This window comes from Cydia pomonella, chromosome 8 (genome assembly GCF_033807575.1).
Source record: "Cydia pomonella isolate Wapato2018A chromosome 8, ilCydPomo1, whole genome shotgun sequence".
NCBI lineage: Eukaryota > Metazoa > Arthropoda > Insecta > Lepidoptera > Tortricidae > Cydia > Cydia pomonella.
Genome location: NC_084710.1, coordinates 22,539,984 through 22,562,513, shown reverse-complemented (window position 1 = coordinate 22,562,513; position 22,530 = coordinate 22,539,984). Strand labels below are relative to the sequence as shown.

Below are 22,530 nucleotides of genomic sequence, written 5' to 3'. Positions count from 1 at the left end.
AAATGAAAGAGACACGTAAGTAACTCAACTTTCTTATCAGTTGTGTACTAGAGAGTTTCAGACAGACACCTATGTTCATTATTATTTGTTTGTAATTATTTACATTTTAAGACATATCTAGGTGACTGACATCAGACCAGATAAACCGATAGAAAACATAGGATAGAAAAAAGCTAAATAGTTATTTTGTATGCTAATTATTCGACCAATATTATTGGCGAATAATTTATTCGTGGGCTATTTTATTCACGAATAATTCATTCGTGGAATAAATTTATTCCACGAATGAATTCAATACGAATAATCATTCGAAAACATCGTTATTCGTCATGCCCACCTCTGGTATCAAATAAGTTGACCAATGTGTTCATAGCCACCGGGCACGCGCCTCTGTTTTGCTTATAGTTTTTTTTTGTAGACATTCCTTATTTGTTGTTTGTATAACATTTTGTGTACTTTTCAATAGCACAAGTCACATCTGCCACATACTCCTAAATATAATATTATACAAATAAAGTAACAGTTCAAATTAATATAACATATGTACAACCTACATACAGTCCAGAAGTGGCTGAGCTGGCAACTTTATTAAAAAAGTAGTATTTTCCTTGTGTTGGTGTGGTGAACAAAAATGTGTTTCACTCTATAGCAAAGTTTCTTTGTCCGTCTACAAAAGAAAATAATACTTTTTTCATTTAATTATTCTGTTTAATCAATTATTCATTAAGTAGAAACCTGCAAGAATTCATTCTGTTTTTCAAATTAATACTCATTGGCTAATGTCAAACGTTCCCACACCGATAACCCCGGGGTATGGAGGGTAGGGGTAAGGTGAACTGTGTATGAAAAGTGTCCATCAAAAAACCTTAACTAGGTGGCGACACAATACATAGTGAACTTTTTGACTTAGATAAAAAAAATACTGACAGCGCACTTCGCTCCGTCAATAACGTCTAAGTTCATGTCATGTCCTTGTGCTACACTAGCGCCACCGGAGAGATTTCGAACTATTATTTACAGCTGCCAGCTACGTTAGCAACAGATCTCCCATAAGAGATTGTTCTCCATACCTCTACCCTCCATACCCCGGGGTATGTAATTTTAGTACTTATCAGAAATATAACCCCGTCAGAATCCAGACCTTTACATACTACATCTTATAACAACGATATGATTCAATACTGACATCATATGAAATAAAACAATACCTATACAAATTGAATGGGCCCATAGTTATATTGTATTGCTATGTACGATGCTTATTTATTATATGTTAAATATTATTATAAGTGCTCTTTTAGAAACAAAAATAAAGATATAGATATATCCTCAGTCTTATATTACATATCAACTTATATATGAAATTCATAAATTTTGACACATTTTACATAATTCTAGGATAAAATGTAGAATTCGCTGTGCAATTATTGTATTTTTTGCCAATATTAAAATATTAAAGCCTGACTTTAGACCCCTTTCATTGTGTTATTTTCAATAGAAATGTAACATAAGATGACAAAAATCAGGCCTAAATATCTTTCATTACGTATCACAACATGAAATGTTATTAAATAATAGTACATTACGATACAAGTGCGAAAAATAGGAAATTCGAAACGAGTGGCGATAAATTAAAACACGACCGAAGGATTACCTATTCGCACATGTATCGTACAACGTTTTACAGTACATATGAATGTTCGATAAATGTTCGATATATAAACGTAATATGCTAATTTTCGCACTAGTGCGGTAAAGTAGCACCATATGTACTGTAAATACAATTTCTTTCGTTTAAGTACGATATTTCCATTAATCCTAAGTATTTATCTATCTCTATTTTATTCGAGATCAGCTAAATGTAAGTAATAAATATGTAATCTAAAATAACCGTTACCAGTAATAAGTAATTAAATTCAAATAGTTGGTAAGTATTTAAATAGTAGATTTTGTCACATGGGAGCAAAATAACATTTACGGCGTGGGCGTACATTGGCTCCTGAGTGTATTGACGAATAGTGTTAACCGCCCAACCCAAGGTTACCCGCAACATAAGCCTTATTCAGCTTACCGTGGGATTAGTCAATTTGTGTAATAATGTCCTATAATATATATATATATATTTATTTATCACATTTTAAAAAACGGCGCACTACCCCAGAAACCGGTGGTCTATAGCTGCGTACAAACAACCCGCCCAGCGAGTTGTCCGGCATCTGAACGAAGTTCACGAGCGCCCACCAGGTGGGTTCCCGGCCGTGAATGTGTTATGATTGATATAATTTTGCTACTATGTGACACATACTGCTTTTCACATCATCTATGAGGATATTATTATGTTTTAAAATATTATTTAAGCTAAAAAAATGGTGTGCACGTAATCGATTATAAAGAAATTGTAATAGATTGATTTTCATATTTCATTGTGTTAATATTTTAACACAATGAAATATATCTGGCAATAAAATGTACTAGAACAGAAAAGTGCCACTTTGATCACTCCTAGCAGGGAAGAAAATTGAATAAGTAGAAAATGTTATGGGTAATTAAAGTGCAGTTGAAGGTTTAGGTGTGTCCGAATGAGTTTTATTACCTATGTTGGCAAGTTAAAATACTATAAATATAAATATAATATTTTGACTATATGAATATTTTAGTCACAGACTAAACTACCTTTCGTTAAGAAACCATCCACAACAACAGTATTAATTGTTGGTGGTTGGTGGATGTGGTGACGTAGAACTGTATACGCTCCACTGCTTATTTTATTCTTCAGTCGACGCGCTTTACGTTTCTACACACTCGGGTTCGAAGGGTTGTTCTAATTTCACGTGGCGTATTCTATATTAGCGTAGAACACACGCTCCACTATCTATTTTCATCTTCAATAGACGCGTTTTTAAATTCTACACACTCGGGTTCCTCTTGTTGCATATCCAGCTGTAAGGTGACATAAAACACACGCTCCGCTATGTATTTTCGTCTTCATTGGACGTATTGGCAGTTTCTATTCTACACCATCGGGTTCGTCGGATTTCCTAAACATACGCGCACGTGTCACAAGATAATTATCTCTATTATATATTTTTATTTACAGTGACCGCGTTCTCAGTGTCTACGTACTCGGGTTCCTCTAGTTGCACGTGTGGAGTTTTATGGTGATGCAGAACATACGCCCCGCGATGCATTTTCGTCTTTATTGAGCGTGTACTCAGTTTCTACATTATCGGGTTCGTCGGGTTTCCGAAACATAAGCGTACCTATCACAATATAATTATTCCCGCTATGTATTATCATCTTCTGTGGGCGGGTTTTCTGTTTCTACGCACTCGGGTTCGTCGGGTTCCTCTAGATGCGCGTGCCGGGCTCTGTGGTGACGCAGAACTGAACTTTTGTCTGCGAACTGTCGTCGGCAAGCGCCGCAGACGTACACGCGGCCTGAGTGAGTCATCATGTGGCGTGAAAGACCTGAACACATAGAAATAGGCATAACTTGAATAGTTTTGAATTTAATAGAAAATACATGAAATGAAAAATAATTTATTTGGTTTACAAATTAAGGATTCCATATCATTTTGTAAACATTTTTGTAATGTTTATTAATGCGGACATCCAACGCCTTTGCGAAATACTGTTTGGCCTGTACGCTAACATACTTAGTATGCTGTTGCTGGACATGATTCTTTTGCGCATTATGGCGTGGAAGTCTTCTACATGAGCGTCGGCAATCATGCCAGATGCGCTGCAGAATCTAGGAAGTCCCATCAGGACCCTAAACATGTAATGTAATGTAATGACAGATAATGAGGAAGAAAACAAGGGCACGACAATTTGCGACACTCATTATTAATGAACATGCCGAAAAACCGACACCGAGCGGCTCGGCCAAGGTCGCGCTCGCCCGAGGAGAACGTGCGCTCTGCCTCGGCCATAGAGAAATAAGAAGTAATAGAGTGCTCACTCCATACATCAGTTTTGGTACCAAAATGATTATTATACTCGCAGTCGACATCTAGCATCGAGTAGCGGAACTCTCAGTACTGCTACTCGACAATAGATATCGCGGCAAACAAAAAGTCTAATGCTCAACTATTTTCAGCTAATATTATAACCAGAATAATTGTAGGAGTTGAAAATAGAGTTCCGGTTACTCTGGTTATAATATTAACGGAAAATCGTTGAGCATTAGACTTTTTGTTTGCCGCGATATCTATTGTCGAGTAGCAGTACTGAGAGTTCCGCTACTCGATGCTAGATGTCGACTGCGTATATAATAAGCATTTTGGTACCAAAACTGATGTATGGAGTGAGCACTCTATTACTTCTTATTTCTCTATGGCCTTGGCCGAGGTACGTCTACACTGGCCGTTTTGTACGCGAGGAAAGTGCCTCGCGCGTATGCTCGCTCCGTTTGGACCGGCCTAATTACTAACATACACACATGGTGCTGCATGTTGAGCACTTGTTTGGACGCACTACTATCAACATAAAATAGTTGGCCCGTTTTCTTTAATTACCTGAAGAATAAAGGAAGAGTTTAGGACAGTGAGGGCAGCTGTGCAGCGCCAGCGCTCTCTCGTGCGGGGGGAGGTGTGAGCGCTCGTGGAGATGCAAAGCGTTGCGTTGAGTGAAGCTCTTGTTGCACGTTGAGCACTTGTGTGGACGCACCGCTGTTGACAATAAATTAGGGTTATTTTTACAAGTTACTGGGCTCGAGTATACGTTTATTTTAACACGAGTATAAAAGTTTTATCATGTAAATTACACGTATGTAGTGTATGTGCGGTATTACCTTCGTGGACCAGCATGTGTCGCTGCATGACCTCCTTCTGCGCGAAGCGGCGCTGGCAGCGCGGGCACGCGAAGGGCCGCTCGCCGGAGTGCGTGCGCGCGTGGCGCAGCAGCGCCGAGCGCGACGGTAGTGTATGTGCGGTATTACCTTCGTGGACCAGCATGTGTCGCTGCATGACCTCCTTCTGCGCGAAGCGGCGCTGGCAGCGCGGGCACGCGAAGGGCCGCTCGCCGGAGTGCGTGCGCGCGTGGCGCAGCAGCGCCGAGCGCGACGGTAGTGTATGTGCGGTATTACCTTCGTGGACCAGCATGTGTCGCTGCATGACCTCCTTCTGCGCGAAGCGGCGCTGGCAGCGCGGGCACGCGAAGGGCCGCTCGCCGGAGTGCGTGCGCGCGTGGCGCAGCAGCGCCGAGCGCGACGGTAGTGTATGTGCGGTATTACCTTCGTGGACCAGCATGTGTCGCTGCATGACCTCCTTCTGCGCGAAGCGGCGCTGGCAGCGCGGGCACGCGAAGGGCCGCTCGCCGGAGTGCGTGCGCGCGTGGCGCAGCAGCGCCGAGCGCGACGGTAGTGTATGTGCGGTATTACCTTCGTGGACCAGCATGTGTCGCTGCATGACCTCCTTCTGCGCGAAGCGGCGCTGGCAGCGCGGGCACGCGAAGGGCCGCTCGCCGGAGTGCGTGCGCGCGTGGCGCAGCAGCGCCGAGCGCGACGGTAGTGTATGTGCGGTATTACCTTCGTGGACCAGCATGTGTCGCTGCATGACCTCCTTCTGCGCGAAGCGGCGCTGGCAGCGCGGGCACGCGAAGGGCCGCTCGCCGGAGTGCGTGCGCGCGTGGCGCAGCAGCGCCGAGCGCGACGGTAGTGTATGTGCGGTATTACCTTCGTGGACCAGCATGTGTCGCTGCATGACCTCCTTCTGCGCGAAGCGGCGCTGGCAGCGCGGGCACGCGAAGGGCCGCTCGCCGGAGTGCGTGCGCGCGTGGCGCAGCAGCGCCGAGCGCGACGGTAGTGTATGTGCGGTATTACCTTCGTGGACCAGCATGTGTCGCTGCATGACCTCCTTCTGCGCGAAGCGGCGCTGGCAGCGCGGGCACGCGAAGGGCCGCTCGCCGGAGTGCGTGCGCGCGTGGCGCAGCAGCGCCGAGCGCGACGGTAGTGTATGTGCGGTATTACCTTCGTGGACCAGCATGTGTCGCTGCATGACCTCCTTCTGCGCGAAGCGGCGCTGGCAGCGCGGGCACGCGAAGGGCCGCTCGCCGGAGTGCGTGCGCGCGTGGCGCAGCAGCGCCGAGCGCGACGGTAGTGTATGTGCGGTATTACCTTCGTGGACCAGCATGTGTCGCTGCATGACCTCCTTCTGCGCGAAGCGGCGCTGGCAGCGCGGGCACGCGAAGGGCCGCTCGCCGGAGTGCGTGCGCGCGTGGCGCAGCAGCGCCGAGCGCGACGGTAGTGTATGTGCGGTATTACCTTCGTGGACCAGCATGTGTCGCTGCATGACCTCCTTCTGCGCGAAGCGGCGCTGGCAGCGCGGGCACGCGAAGGGCCGCTCGCCGGAGTGCGTGCGCGCGTGGCGCAGCAGCGCCGAGCGCGACGGTAGTGTATGTGCGGTATTACCTTCGTGGACCAGCATGTGTCGCTGCATGACCTCCTTCTGCGCGAAGCGGCGCTGGCAGCGCGGGCACGCGAAGGGCCGCTCGCCGGAGTGCGTGCGCGCGTGGCGCAGCAGCGCCGAGCGCGACGCCAGCACGCGCCCGCACGTCGGGCACCCCATGGCGCCGATGTTTGTGTGCCTGTCATAGGTAACCCTATTTGTTTTATCGCTTAAAAGGAAACTCACTCGTACGGCGCACAAACTTGGTCTTGAAATGAAAGTTTATTCACAAGAACATATGGTACATTAGATATCATTAAGTGTACTTATTGACCCTTGATATGCTCGGCCCTAGGGCATGTGAAAATTATTTGTATTGACACAGTTCATGCATGTCAAAGTAAAATACGTTACATAAATGTCGTGTTTCTTAAAATATTATCAAATACAAACATTAATCTTTGACAGCGTCTCAAAAGTCCAAATTCGGGATTTGCCAGCGAACTATGGAGCGCAGCATATTAGGTTATAGGACATGCGTTTGCATCGGCGGCAGAAGTCAACTGAAACGCGGGCTTTTTTTTTGACATGGAAAACAGAGTCGACCGCACAAGTCCGGTCCTATTTCTCTTTGCCCTGAGAAGGAAGCGCGCGCGGGCGCTGCGCTCATATTTATGCAGCGGTTGAAGCGAGACACAAGACAGGGCGTGCTACTCTCACATGCGTAGTAGTGAGTCTCCGCGGTAGGGTACAGATGTAGTGAACAATCCTTTCCCATCGTATTTTATCGGAAACGTTCGTATTAGTCCTGCTACTTCAGTCAACCTCAGTACTTTTTGTACTGTGACTGACCGAAATAGCCTTCGTGCGTTTCCGTGAAAATACGATGGGAAAGGATTATTCACTACCCCCCTTATTCATAAACGTCTAAAGTTAACAAGCCGCTAATAATCGTTTGTCCCTTTCCGACGTCTTGGTATTGACATATTGAAATTTGTAATTTTTTTCCATGATTTTATTATCTAACGCTTGATATTTTTTTATTATTATTCTCTTTATTTCTCTTTCTTCTTAGGTTATGTTTTTTACAATATGGATATAAAAGTAAAATATAAAAATACATCAAAAAATACTATACAAAACACATATAAACACATTGTAAAAAACTTAACCTAGTGTGCCGCCAGCAGCGGGGCAGGGCCCAAGCTGCCGGTGGTCAGGGCTGCAGAGAGAGGAACCGGCGGACTATCCGCGCCGTGTCCAAGATCACCGCCTTCTGCATCTGACCCTTGATCCAACCACCTAGCGAGAGTCTCTCAAGGTGTTGGTCGAGACTCTTCGCTATGAGACCATTCGCTGAAACGACTATCGGGACAATGATCGTCGAATCAACATCCCACATGGCGGTTATCTCGTGAGCCAAGTCTAGGTACTTACTGGACTTGTCCTTCTCGGCTTTCACGAGATTCTCATCATGGGGGATGGTGATGTCGACGAGCACGGCCCGGCGTTGCGATCGATCTATTATCACGATGTCAGGCTTATTGGCTACAATAGTCCTGTCAGTAATAATAGATCGATCCCAATAGAGCGTGGCACGACCATTTATTATTATTATTATTATTTGGTTTAAGACAGGCAGCTGATGCTGGTACGTCTAAATCAAAGTTCACTACACGATTTCAGTGCTTAGATAGTCTGTCAAGATTGTTTTTAAATAGATTCACACTACAAGAGTTCACAACTTCAGAGGGTAATTTGTTCCAGGCATTTACTATTCGGTTTGCAATAAAGTTTTTGCTGATATTTGTTTTATGCTTTGTTGTTACTAGTTTAAGATAGTGTCCTCTTGTGCGCGTGTTTGGATTTCGAGTGAAGAGGTCGCTTAGTTCTGGACAGTCGTAGTATCCGTGAATTATTTTGAACGTCTCGATCAAGTCGCCAAGTTCACGCCTTTTTTGTAGTGTTGACAGGCCCAGCTTGACCAATCTTTCCTCATACGAAAGTGACTTTAACTGCGCGGGAATCTTAGTAAATCTACGCTGCACTCGCTCGATCATATCAATGTCTTTTTTGAAATATGGATTCCATATCTGAAAACCATATTCCAGAATTGGTCTTATGTAGGTCTTATATATTTTAAGCATCGTTTCGGTGGTGAGAATACGAAAAGCTCTTCTAATTATGTAGATTATAGAGTTGGCCTTTTTTACCATTTTTGAAATATGGGGTTCCCACTTGAGATCGTTGGATATAATGACTCCCAGGTCTTGTTGGGTCGTGACTCCTGCTAACTGTACATTGTTTAAAGTGTAGGGCAACTTTGGGTTTTTCTTGTGCATGTGGAGGACTGTGCATTTTGATTCGTTGAGGTTTATAAGCCAGTCTAGGCACCAGTCCCTAATTCGGTTCAGGTCTGACTGTAGTTTGCTGTGGTCTATCATAGGGTTTACAAACAGCTTGGAGTCATCTGCAAAGAAGCTGAAGTTGGATTCAATGGTGGTCTGTAAGTCGGTAACATATATGCTGAACATGGTGGTTGAGATCACCGATCCCTGTGGGACGCCGCTCCAAACATCAAATTCGTCAGAAACACTGTCAGCGATTCGCACTCTAAATTTTCTGTCTTTTAGAAACGATTCTATCCATTGTAGAAGCCTTCCTCTTATGCCAAAGTGCTCGAGTTTGGCCAGGAGTCTTCGATGGGGCACTCTGTCGAAAGCTTTTTCATAGTCCAGATATATCACATCGATTGGTTCTGCATTATCCAGATGGCTAGACCAGACCCTGACACATGCTAGTAGGTTAGTGACGGTGGATCTTCTTTTCATAAAACCATGTTGTTGGTCGACAATTATGTGGTTCCTATCTAGGATTCTTCATTTTTATTTAATGAAATAATTTTAAAATTGACATGTTTAATATTATTTTCCTAATCTAATGCTTTATTTAGTAATGTCCTATTTGTAATTTTTATCATCCGATACATGTTCTAAATGTTTATATTTTAAATTGTATTGTTTGCATGTTTGTTTGACGCTTGCTTTATATTGCATGCCTTTCATAGGGTAGAACATAAGGACTTTTTATTCTAAGACCACCGATTGTATCAAAACAGTATGTTCTTGCAATAAATATATTTATATTTCTATGATGGAACGAGATCTAGTAAGTAGTTTTTTTTAATACGTCATAAATGGTACGGAACCCTTCATGGGCGAGTCCGACTCGCATTTGGCCGCTTTTATTAATGTATCGAATATTGCATGAAAATTCTTGATCAGTCTAAATGGGACTTTAAAGTTCTAACCCTTATCTCAGGAGGTTGGTTCAACTGCGCAGTGATTTTCTAAACTTCCGCTGAGCTACGTTCGTAGCGTTATGTCGTAGCCGATAAAATGGGTTTCCCGGTATGTAGCGAAACTGCTTCTTAGAAACAAAACAACGTGTCGAGATTAGAGCTGAATGGATAGCTTATATGATCAGACTTACATCTTGCCAGTCTTTTTCTTCGCTTCAACAAAGCTAGGTTTCGGTTCGATTAGCTTAGCCTGCCGCTGGAAACCTGTCTTTGTTTCTTTCGGAGCCTCCGCTGGGGCAGGAGCCTCGGATATTTCTATTAAATAATCCTGTTTGACATCTGTTTCCAACTCGTCATCCTGAAAAATACAAAGTTGAATAACACTTGTTACCTTCGAGCAACACCGGCTTCCGACACGTCGGAAGGGAGGAGCTCAAACGATATCTTACCGTACAAATCTTTCTACCATTTTTTGCGTGCACACAGTCGCACTTCTCACTCACTACATACAAAATCCAATCTGTAATAACGACCCAAATACATAGAAAATGACACATGTCAAAGACAAATCTTGCACACCTCTTCGACTAACGCCATCCTGACCACCGCCCCATTTCCAGCTTCGAGTTGCAATCTCAACACATCTTCCCGAAGCACTGATAGCTGGTCATCGCGCTGCGACAGGATGCCAAGCTTCACGAGTACTGATGTTATGAGATTGCTGATAGGAGTATGTCTACTAGTCCTACTATACCTCTTCGACTAACTCCATCCTGACCACCGCCCCATCTCCGGCTTCAAGCTGCAGCCTGGAAACATCTGATCTAAGCACTGCTAGCTGGTCATCGCGCTGCGACAGGATGCCAAGCTTCACGAGTACTAATGTTATGAGATTGCTGATAGGAGTATGTCTACTAGTCCTACTATACCTCTTCGACTAACTCCATCCTGACCACCACCCCATCTCTGGCTTCAAGCTGCAGCCTTGAAACATCTGATCTAAGCACTGCTAGCTGGTCATCGCGCTGCGACAGGATGCCAAGCTTCATGAGTACTGATGTTATGAGATTGCTGATAGGAGTATGTCTACTGGTCCTACTATACCTCTTCTACTAACTCCATCCTGACCACCGCTCCATCTCCGGCTTCAAGCTGCAGCCTTGAAACATCTGATCTAAGCGCTGCTAGCTGGTCATTGCGCTGCGACAGGATGCCAAGCTTCACGAGTACTGATGCTATGAGATTGCTGATAGGAGTATGTCTACTAGTCCTACTATACCTCTTTGACTAACTCCATCCTGACCACCGCTCCATCTCCGGCTTCAAGCTGCAGCCTTGAAACATCTGATCTAAGCACTGCTAGCTGGTCATCGCGCTGCGACAGGATGCCAAGCTTCACGAGTACTGATGTTATGAGATTGCTGATAGGAGTATGTCTACTGGTCCTACTATACCTCTTCTACTAACTCCATCCTGACCACCGCTCCATCTCCGGCTTCAAGCTGCAGCCTTGAAACATCTGATCTAAGCACTGCTAGCTGGTCATCGCGCTGCGACAGGATGCCAAGCTTCACGAGTACTGGTGTTATGAGATTGCTGATAGGAGTATGTCTACTGGTCCTACTATACCTCTTCTACTAACTCCATCCTGACCACCGCTCCATCTCCGGCTTCAAGCTGCAGCCTTGAAACATCTGATCTAAGCACTGCTAGCTGGTCATCGCGCTGCGACAGGATGCCAAGCTTCACGAGTACTGGTGTTATGAGATTGCTGATAGGAGTATGTCTACTGGTCCTACTATACCTCTTCTACTAACTCCATCCTGACCACCGCTCCATCTCCGGCTTCAAGCTGCAGCCTTGAAACATCTGATCTAAGCACTGCTAGCTGGTCATCGCGCTGCGACAGGATGCCAAGCTTCACGAGTACTGGTGTTATGAGATTGCTGATAGGAGTATGTCTACTGGTCCTACTATACCTCTTCTACTAACTCCATCCTGACCACACCGCCCCATCTCCGACTTCAAGCTGCAGTCTTGAAACATCTGATCTAAGCACTGCTAGCTGGTCATCGCGCTGTGATAGGATGCCAAGTTTCACGAGTACTGATGTTATGAGATTGCTGATAGGACTATGTCTACTAGCCCTACTATACCTCTTCGACTAACTCCATCCTGACCACCGCCCCATCTCCGGCTTCAAGCTGCAGCCTTGAAACATCTGATCTAAGCACTGCTAGCTGGTCATCGCGCTGCGACAGGATGCCAAGCTTCACGAGTACTGATGTTATGAGTGTATTTAACTCGTTGGGTTGCATCACTCTATATTCTTCCTGAAATAATGTAATACAAATAGACAAGGGGTTCTAGTAATATACACACACGACACACGGTACACGAGCGAGCAATTAACCCATTCATGGCCACGAACCACGAAGCGTACACACCACGCCGGGCCACCATACAAACCGTTTTCAGCTAAAACGTGTGACTCAGCTTATGGGTCTCGGGGCCTGGCGCGAACGTCAAAGAAATTGCCGCTTATGAATCCGGTCCGTTAGACAATATTAAGCAACATTTTTACTAACCAACTGTTTACTGTTCATATTAAAATATATATATATTTACTAATTTGTTGATATTTGTAAGAAACTAAGAATGAACATTCGGACACACAGGTTCGGAGTCCAGTTCATAGCACAATTTGTCAGGAGGGTTCAAATTCCGGGTATCCATAGCCAAGGTCACAAAAATCACAAAATACGAAATCACTGAAGAGCACAGAGAGGAGCATAAAGTCGCCAACGAATAAATCGTGACTAAATATAATTTCCCATGTTACTCAAAAATACATCTTAATAGAGGGGATGGGGCGAATCATTTCTTGAGTTTATGTCAAAAATACCACGTTAAAGATAATTCCGCCGCCGCCCAGGTGCATCCATTGTTTATTGTCCATGTGTCTCCGATAATCTTACCTGTGGCCGGTTAACTTTGTGTGTGGCTTAACTTTGTTTTGGTAAACGTCATTATAATATAAACAATAGAGCACTTAAAATGTATTATAGTACTTATTACCACGAAAATGTTTAGAAAAAATCTTTTCTTTTAAATATTTCTCACACACTATTGCGATAATACAATATACCATTTAGTTGGTGACTGTATAAGCCGCCCTGTTTTTATAATGAAACAAAAAAAATTGGCATGGTAATAAGTTTGTCCTTAGAAATGTTGCTTGCTACCATCCAAACAGTAATCCATTGTAAAAAAGTACAATTTGCAACGAGTTTCGTCATGAAATAAGCTTTAAAACCAAGTTATAAAGTTTATTTTTGCGTGCTATGAAGATATGTGTAGTTTTTACAATTAGCGCCACGGTGACCCATACCTTGAGTCATGTCAATAACTTCAGGCATAAATATATTTTTGTTATTTTTGAAATGTAGATTTATCCATTTGCTTGGGACACGTATGTATCTTGAATTTCAGAATATTTACTATATTACACTTCCAGTAAACCAAACTTTAATATTCTAGACCCTGTTTCACTAAAAAAAAAACATGTTTACAATTATGTTTTTCAACATGCCTTATAAAGATGGTTGTTAGCTCAAATTATACTTATATTATTTCGTCATATTACGTTTTGTATATGTTTAAATCAGAATTTATTCACGACTCACATGTGAGTCACGGGCCCTGCGCGACTGTTTTAACATGACCCATACGCTGAGTCACGGGCCCTGAATGGGTAAACAGGAACTTTATTGGCAAATAGTAAGTAAGTAAATGATTTTTATTGCACCACATACAAAATAAATTTAAACAAGATTTACTATATAAATAAAGGTAGCAACAGGCGGTCTTATCGCTGTAAGCGATCTCTTCCAGACAACCTTAGGGTAGCAGGATATAAAGATCAAAAAACTTTTAAAAACAGGTGGTGCACGAATAAATTAGAGGAGTAAGAGTGTTTACACATAAAGTAAACAGTATACTTATTTTTAATTTGCTAGGCCGCAAAGATAAGAATAGTATTCAAAACTGACATCAATTAGCCTAAAAAGCAAAACAGTCCGACACAGATAATTTCATTACCATTTAGATTTCAAAATTTCGTTACATTTGGTTAAGTTTTGGAGGAGGAAACAGTCGAGTAGGATAGTTTTTTGAAACTTCTACGCAGGTTTTTACGCCTAACCTGGCGTTGTCCTTATCGCACTAGTTTTAGGAGCCGCTTCCGTTAGCGAGACGGATATATTCACTTAAAATATAATCTCAGCTCCCGTATCCTCTTAAGCTGTGCACGAATGTTAGAAATGTGATCATATTTACGTAGACCAAATATAATTCTGATGCAAAGATTTTGAAGGCGATCAAGTTTATTGAATTTTAATCAATCAATGAATCAATTTTTTTTTATTTTATTTAATATATGTAATATTAGCACTATATAAACAGATAAACCTTACATGCTAACACTCAGATTACATTTAGGTATATTTACTTCTTAACTTATAATAGCAATATACAATACATTTCTTTTTTTTTTAAGGTAGTTTGTTACATATTTAATTTCAACAATTTGAAATATAATTTAGTTTATAAAGGCTTAAAGTATAGCTATGTTTATTTTGTGTTGGAAGGTAGACTAGTAGTTAACACAGTATAATTATATTAGAAGGTAATAGAACTTTTTGTGACTAGTATCTCCAGGTAATGGCTTGATGCTACCAAAAGTTTTGATTCAGGGGTAAAAAAAACATCCAGGGAGCTGTCTTCTTCTTCTTCCTCGCGTTGTCCCGGCATTTTGCCACGGCTCATGGGAGCCTGGGGTCCGCTTGACAACTAATCCCAAGATTTGGCGTAGGCACTAGTTTTTACGAAAGCGACTGCCATCTGACCTTCCAACCCAGAGGGTAAACTAGGCCTTGTTAGGATTAGTCCGGTTTCCTCACGATGTTTTCCTTCACCGAAAAGCGAGTGGTAAATATCAAATGATATTTCGTACATAAGTTCTGAAAACTCATTGGTACGAGCCGGGGTTTGAACCCGCGACCTCCGGATTGCAAGTCGCACGCTCTTACCGCTAGGCCACCAGCGCTTCCATCCAGGGAGCTGTCGCTGTTTAGAATATTGTTTATAAGCGTCAAAGCTGCAAAAAGGTGCAGGGGGGAGGAGGAAAGAACGCGCGTGCGTGCCGGCGGGACGGCTAACAGGCCGCGTTCAATGAATTTTTATCTGACAAAAACTTGTCCCGTGACCAAAAGTATCCTTTCTTTATTTTATGTGAAATAATTTCAATGTATCCGAATGTAAAATTAATTTGCTATAATGTAAATATATAATAGGTTCTAAGCTATCTAGATAATAAATTAGCTATAAGACTAAATATTTGTACACCTATATGGTAGATCACAGAGTACTATATCATTTCACTGTCATCTGTATTATATCCTGTGTTTCACAAATAAAATATTACTTACTTACTTATTTAAGCTGGTTGAATATAAATCAAATAACTGGTTGAATATAAAAAAAAAAAATCAAATGACTTCACACTGGTCGTGAAATTAAAGTGCATTAAATTAAAACAAAATTAATAACAACTTCATCAAAAGGGGAACATTCTGGTGATTGTGACATCTTATTTTTTGATAGAATTTACATTAAAGCAAGAAATATTACTTTGCTAATCCGCAAGAAAATAACGTGTTAGTCAATCAGTGCTAACCCGTTATACTTACTTGTTTTTAAAGTAACGCCTGATTCTATTAATTATTAGAATTTACATTATAGTATTCTATGAAAACTGCTCTTTTTATTGTTTACCTATAAAAGCCATGGAAAACCAACCTCAGCAGCTTCTGAATTTTCCTGAACAGGATCTACTGTTTGCACCTGAAAATTTTAAAAATAGAATAAATACCTAATTAAAAAAACCGGGCAAGCGCGAGTCGGACTCGCGCACGAAGGGTTCCGTACCATTATTTATAAAAACGGCAAAAAAAATATGTTTGTTGTATGGGAGCCCCCCCCTTATATGACGACCGGTCTGGCCTAGTGGGTAGTGACCCTGCCTATGAAGCCGATGGTCCCGGGTTCAAATCCTGGTAAGGGCATTTATCCGTGTGATGAGCATGGATATTTTGTTCCTGAGTCATGGGTGTTTTCTATGTATTTAAGTATTTATAAATATTTATATATTATATATATCGTTGTCTAAGTACCCTCAAAACAAACCTTATTGAGCTTACTGTGGGACTTAGTCAATTTGTGTAATAATGTCCTATAATATTTATTATTTATTTATTTATTTTATTCTGTTTTTAGTATTTGTTGTTATAGCGGCAACAGAAATACATCATCTGTGAAAATTTCAACTGTCTGGCTATCACGGTTCATGAGATACAGCCTGGTGACAGACGGACGGACGGCGAAGTCTCAGTAATAGGGTCCCGTTTCGCCCTTTGGGTACGGAACCCTAAAAATTTTATCAAACATTTTATTGCAGTAAAAAATAATATTTACTTACAATTAACTTTGATGTAAGAGTTAGATAACATATCTTTAATGCTTTAAAATTGCTAACAAAGAAGGAAAATTAGGTTCGTACAGTCGGCATCAGATATATTGGTGCCGAGGTGCTCAAAAATATCCGGACACACAACTTGTATGTTCAGATATATTTTGACTTGACAATAGATGCGCATTAAGATATTTGTGAGCGCCTTGGCCGCTCCGATGTATATGATAACGACTGTTCGGGAACATTAAAAAGTGTTACATTTTGTATATTTCCGATGAATACTCACATCACCTATCACTGATTCTGGCTCCACCTTGTTGTCAGACTCCTCACCGATTTCCAACCCAAACTCATTAATGTTCATATTCTCGTCCTGATCAATCATCTCTTTCAATATCTCTTCATTCTCTGTAACTGTTTCAATTGGTTGCCGGTTGCGAGATGCTTGGAGATGTGACTTCAATCTGTGATATGACAGTTCACATTTCTTCCGGAAAGCGTAGTAGTTTTCTAGATACTTGTAGCAGGTTACACAAACTAGGTTCGGGAGGTTGTCATCGCGTTTTACCTGCAAATCATAAAAACCTTAGGGTTTTTTCTGTGTGTGTGCTGTGTGTGCTAAGGCACACGTATAATTATTATAGCAGATATCTTGGTGTCATTATATTATAACTGATAACTTAAAATGGGAAGAAGACATTTTGGGGTTAACCAAAAAAGCCAATCTTATACCTTTAAACGAGCAATTCTTGTATATATATTTCCGGGATCTCGGAAACGGCTCTAACGATTTTGCTGAAATTTTGTATATGGGGGTTTTTGGGGGTAAACAATCGATCTAGATTAGTCTTATGTTTGGGAAAACGCGTGTTTTCGAGTTTTCATGCGTTTTTCTTTCGACGCAGAATATGGTCGCTAATTTCGCGTTGCCGGCCATTGTTCGTCTGGTCCAGCGGGTTAAGACGCGGACTGCTAAACCAGTGTTACGGGTTCGAATCTCGCCCGGTGACTAACTTTTGTTTTTTTTTATTTTATATGTTCAATTTTATATATATTTTTTTAATTTTTATTGTTTTAGACAAGTTTAATTTAGGAAAAAAATGTAGTTAAGATTATCACCTATACACCACCATATTACAATAAATAGTTATTTATAACCGAGCAAAGCTCGGTCGCCCAGGTACTTCTATATTATATATGATCAAGAAAGCTTTTCGTTATATGGATAAGTATCTTTTCATTGGGCTCTATAAGACATATATAAGACCCTTATTGGTATATGCCTTCCAAATTTGGAATCCATATTTCCGAAAGATCCGATATTAATCTTATTGAAAGAGTCCAAAGACGAGCAACAAAACTGGTTCCATCTCTTCGCAACTGACCATACGAGGATAGGTTAAAGGAATTGGGCTTAACAACACTGGAGCAGCGAAGGCAGAACATACAAAATACTATTAAAATAAAATAAAAAAATAAAAAAATAAATTGATTTTATTTCAGGCAAGCACCCATATAAAATAACGTTATACATAGAATTCACAATTTAAAATGGCACAAAAGATATTAATAGAAACATACAAAATACTTTTTTTTTATGGAGGATAGGCAGGCGTTTGACCACGATCACACCTGATGGTAAGTGATGATGCGGTCTACGGTGGATACCTATTTACTCTAGCCTTGAAGAGATTCAGATTGTACTCATACGGAAACACAGACTTGGGTAGGGCATTCCACTCCTTGGCTTATAGGATACTACAATGTACCCGCATTGAGTGATATTTTCACTCGGAATATGTGTGGCAGACTGAGAGGACATTACCTGAAGCTGACACGGACGCAGAGTAGTAGCAACCCAAGACGACACTTCCTGTCTAACCGCGTAATGAAAGTGAGGAACAGTTTGCCTGAATCCGTAATCAGTGCACCCTCAGTGAACTCTTTTAAAAACAGACTCGGCAAACATTTTATAAATGAACAAAACACAAGTGCGGGATATTAATGTGCACGTATCAGCTATAAGCTGCCTGCATTCATAAAAAAGAGTAAATTAGTATTATTATTACCATAAAAAAGATTAAATTAGTATTATGTAACTATAGGCGAGCAGCATTGACATATATATATTCATATAAGAACACTAGTGTCGTGAGTGACACCACTGAACTAGCACCATTCTTAGTGCCCGTAAGGCCCATCCTAAGATATATATGTCAATTGCGAGCAGTTATTTAGCTGAGGAGCCTATGTCACACAGTGTCCATTATTATATAGATCAAAGTTTGTGAAGTCGTATCACATCACTAAGTAACATTAGTCTAACTTATTGTTTAAATAGCACTCGCCCTCTGATCTCAAAGATTACAATATCCCAACTAATATTATAAATGCAAAAGCAACTCTGTCTGTCTATCTGCATGCGAGCGTCCGCTGTTTCGCGAGGCACGCACCTACCACGCGTGCTTTATCATTTCTTCATTTGGTGCTCACTCGGCACAATGATGCTGTCATGTTCGCCGATCGTTTAGCACACTTGTGCAAAATTGCTAAAATATTTTTAAATTTTCATTAATTTGATTGACTGACATTGTATAAGATAATTATGTAATCTGTTTTGACATTTTATTTATATTGTTTTACCTGATTTTATTATCTTGTTTTCTTAGAGTGTAAGTAAAATGTCAATTTGAATTAGTTTTGACATTTTTATGTGCATGATTTTTATATTTTTGTATGTCTTTGATTCACCATGTATATTTATTATTCTTGATAATTTATGTTTTCCTAGCATGTAAGTGAATTGGTCTGACACTGTAAACTTGCATTGTGTTCACTAAATAAAATAAAATCTGTTACCTTTCACACTTAAACTATTGAACCTATTTTGATGAAATTTGGAATGAAGTTGAGGGTGATGGGATAGTTTTTTATTAATCATAATAATCATCCCACGCAGGCGAAGTCGCGGGCAGAAGCTACTAAATAAAATACAATAAAACTAACATCCAAACCGACACAGATCATAATCCTCATAGCGAGCGTGGAGCAGATGTTATCGGGGTCTTCAGTAAATATCGGCACCGCCGCCTCCGCGGTGCCGAGGCAGAGCCGGCACAGCCCCATCACGCCCTCGATGTACCGGCACTCCAGCGGCTTCCGTTTGTACGTGCGAATCATTTCCACTGTCACAAAATACGACAAGTAATAAACAATAAGAGTAAGACCCTTCTACGAGCGCTCATCACGTCGAAAACGCGACCGCTACGTTCCCACGTTATGGAACTTTAGTACAAAACGCCTGAAGAAGAATACGAGGTTTAAATCATATATTTAATTTCTTTTTAGGCTTAAAAACGCGAAATTATCAGCCCGATTCCTGTTTTGTTTGACAACTTTGACATTTTGGCCCGACCCAAATACAAGTTTGAGAACGTTCAGATATTTCCAAGATAACAACAAATTGTTGGGAAAATTTCAAAAACCGCCATGAATAAATTGTCTAAATGATAAAACAATTCAAAAAGTCATGACTTACTGATTAAACATACGTCTAGTCTGGATTGATTTCCATCAAAATATTGTCTCATATGTTCATACGTTCATACAATTAGGCTATTAAAGTCCGCAGAAAGAATCCGAATGCTCTTAAAAACTTTTTTTTTGCAACTTTCTTATAGGACCATGGAAATGACTCATTATCATACCTATTATTTATATGAATATAAAAATAAATGTTCTTTTTTTTTGTAAAGTCATTTAATAACAAATATGTTTTCCTCAAAATAATATCATTAATTCACATTGAAAAAAACTAATCTTTAACTAGGCCGATAGATGTCACTAGTACGTACATCATCAATGTTGCCAGACTTGTACAAATCATATCCCTAATCTAATAAAGTCATAAGAGAATTTCAAATCCTTTTAGTATTCTATTCAAAATCCTAATATTATGATTCTTGTCCGACACCCCAGTCCGCAAGGGACTACTGCAAAGACCGATCTGGGCGATCTGTAGTACACTACCGTAAAGATCTGTGATCATTTTACTATACAGTTACTGTTTTACTTGTCCGTCAGGTTTCTTTATATTTTGTAGCACTAGGTTGTACTAGTTTATGAAAGTTGAGTTTAACAGTCTCCTTTATGAATCACTTATTTCATTTCAATTAAATTATGACGCTCGAATAGTCTTTACCTTTAGTTTACATGTCCAAATCTTACTAGTACATTGGTATTAGTAAAATATTTTTCCAACATATTTTCTCTGATATTCTACTGAACACTGTCTATCGTCAAACTAAGAAATAATATACTGGCCATATTATTATTATTATATACCATAATTTAGGCTATTTTAATTAAGTAAGTCATAATTCTTTATTTCATAATACAGATATACAATTTACAGACGAACACTTTAAAAAGAACAAACACAAATCAAACTTACAACTAACTATAAAACTAAAAAAGCAATAACTAGATACAATTAAAATATTAAAAATAAACTAAATATAAATAACTTCCCCAAAATCACCCATTCATTAAGTAAGTAATTTGGCAGAAGAAGTTTATGAATTTTGAATGGAGCTAATAGCTAAAGCAATTTTAAATATGGCATTTCCAATAATGGTTTATCTATAGTTCTATACTAATTAATAATGGTGTATACTAATTTTGTATGGCGGTAATTCGGGCTCACGAAAGCTGACTTGTCAGTTGGTACACATTCGGTTGAAGCGGCATCTTCGTTAAATTTTGAAAGTGAAAGTGCCCCTGTGGCCTATTTGCTGAATAAATGTTTGATATTTGATATTTGCGTATATAAAGCTAGCCATACATACTAAGGTATGCCTGTACAGTTCAACTTCACAGGTAGAGCCGGCTAGGAAACTGCACAGTCCAATGGCACATACGCTCCTCTTTACCTGTGCAGTTGAACTGTACGGACAAACTGCGATTGCGATGGCATTGGCATACCCATTACTTCTTGTTCTTCTCGTCTACCTGTTCTACATTTCTATTCACTCACTTGACTCACGTAGTTGCTGGGTTTATCGTGAACCCACCCTTAATACATTCCAAGGCCAAAAATTGATTACTTAATGACTTCGATGCCATATATGTATGGTATAAACATGACTCTTAAGGAACTTATGTGCGAAATATCATTTGATGTTTACCAGTCTCTTTCGGTGAAGGAAAACATCGTGAAGAAACCGGACTAATCCCAACAAGGCCTATTTTACCTTTTGGGTTGGAAGGTCAGATGGCAGTCGCTTTCGTAAAAACTAGTGCCTACGCCAAATCTTGGGATAAGTTGTCAAGCGGACCCCAGGCTCCCATGAGCCGTGGCAAAATGCCGGGACAACGCGGAAGAAGGATAAACATGACTCTTAAGGTAGATAAACATTCATCAGCACTATCATCAGCAGTGTTTAGTGCCATTAAACGCAATTAGCAAATTAATGAACTCGCACTAAACACTAAATAGTGTGTAAATATAAATAGGCCTTTAACTTCTCGTTTTTGTTCGTTAGCTTCTGAGTAATGACATTCAGCGAATAAATTAAATATTAAATCCTGGCTAGCGTTAAAGTGTTCTTTTAATATTTACTTATTTCGTGATTACCAATTTTTTCCCTGAACTATGGGAAACATTATTATCTGGTAACATTTTTTCCAGTCGAGTGGACGTGGAGAAGAGGGAGGGATAGAATGTTCGTTGTGTCAAAAGGTCGAGAACATTTGTATTGGACTAGTGATGCAACATACAAGAAGTCATCGCGTCGATATTCCATAACTACAAAGACAATGGGCAAAAACCCAACAGAAATGGGAGCTAGTTCATTAGATAGCTGTTTATTTCTATGTTCTTAGTTACGTTCAATGGGTGCAAAGCGGGATACCATTGCAGAACTGAGATATTGCTATTTTAGTTAAAATGTACTCACCCTTATTACCTAGGCAATGAAGTCAAGTAAGTAAATTAATTTCTGCATGGTAGATGTTCTTCAGCGTGAATAATTTGGACTCTAATTCTCAACTCTGTTGGTTTTTGGACCATTTTCACCCATAGTCTTTTTTTAGTGCATTAATAATCAATGCAATATTTTAAGGGGTGCTTCTAAGAAGGTGATTCTATAATCAATAACTTGAAAGTAAAGATTTATTATACGTATACGAGTACATATTTGATATGCAATTCACACTGTGCAAAACCAAGTAGAGAACATAATACTCGTGGCTCTGTGGGCTGAAGACCTCGCGTTAAACTTAGAAAATGTAAAAGTGAAAAATACTTAGTT

At 40.5% G+C, this 22,530-nt stretch overlaps 1 protein-coding gene across 1 annotated transcript; it reads right to left on the bottom strand.

Annotated features, from left to right (window-relative positions):
• Positions 1-1,937: 1,937 nt before the first annotated feature.
• On the bottom strand, positions 1,938-19,823 carry LOC133520333 (zinc finger protein Xfin-like). Its single transcript, XM_061854706.1, has 15 exons — positions 19,226-19,823; positions 16,506-16,787; positions 15,547-15,591; positions 11,844-12,020; positions 11,680-11,764; positions 11,492-11,616; positions 11,317-11,430; positions 11,142-11,255; positions 10,980-11,080; positions 10,792-10,933; positions 10,442-10,624; positions 9,879-10,045; positions 4,793-6,585; positions 4,518-4,670; positions 1,938-3,468 (listed from the first exon to the last, which is right to left on the bottom strand). The coding sequence occupies exons 1-15, from the start codon at positions 19,397-19,399 to the stop codon at positions 3,284-3,286; spliced, it is 3,840 nt and encodes a 1,279-aa protein (XP_061710690.1). The 5' UTR covers positions 19,400-19,823; the 3' UTR covers positions 1,938-3,283.
• Positions 19,824-22,530: the final 2,707 nt, after the last annotated feature.

What these genes read in the sequence shown, in the direction of transcription:
- LOC133520333 (XM_061854706.1), bottom strand. Translation starts at nt 19,399, where the DNA reads ATGATTCGCACGTACAAACGGAAGCCGCTGGAGTGCCGGTACATCGAG. An exon ending in GGATGGAGTTAGTAGAAGAG is followed by an intron (nt 11,256 to 11,316) that starts GTATAGTAGGAC and finishes GTACTCGTGAAG; the next exon opens with CTTGGCATCCTGTCGCAGCG. An exon ending in GGAGCGGTGGTCAGGATGGA is followed by an intron (nt 10,934 to 10,979) that starts GTTAGTCAAAGA and finishes TACTCCTATCAG; the next exon opens with CAATCTCATAGCATCAGTAC.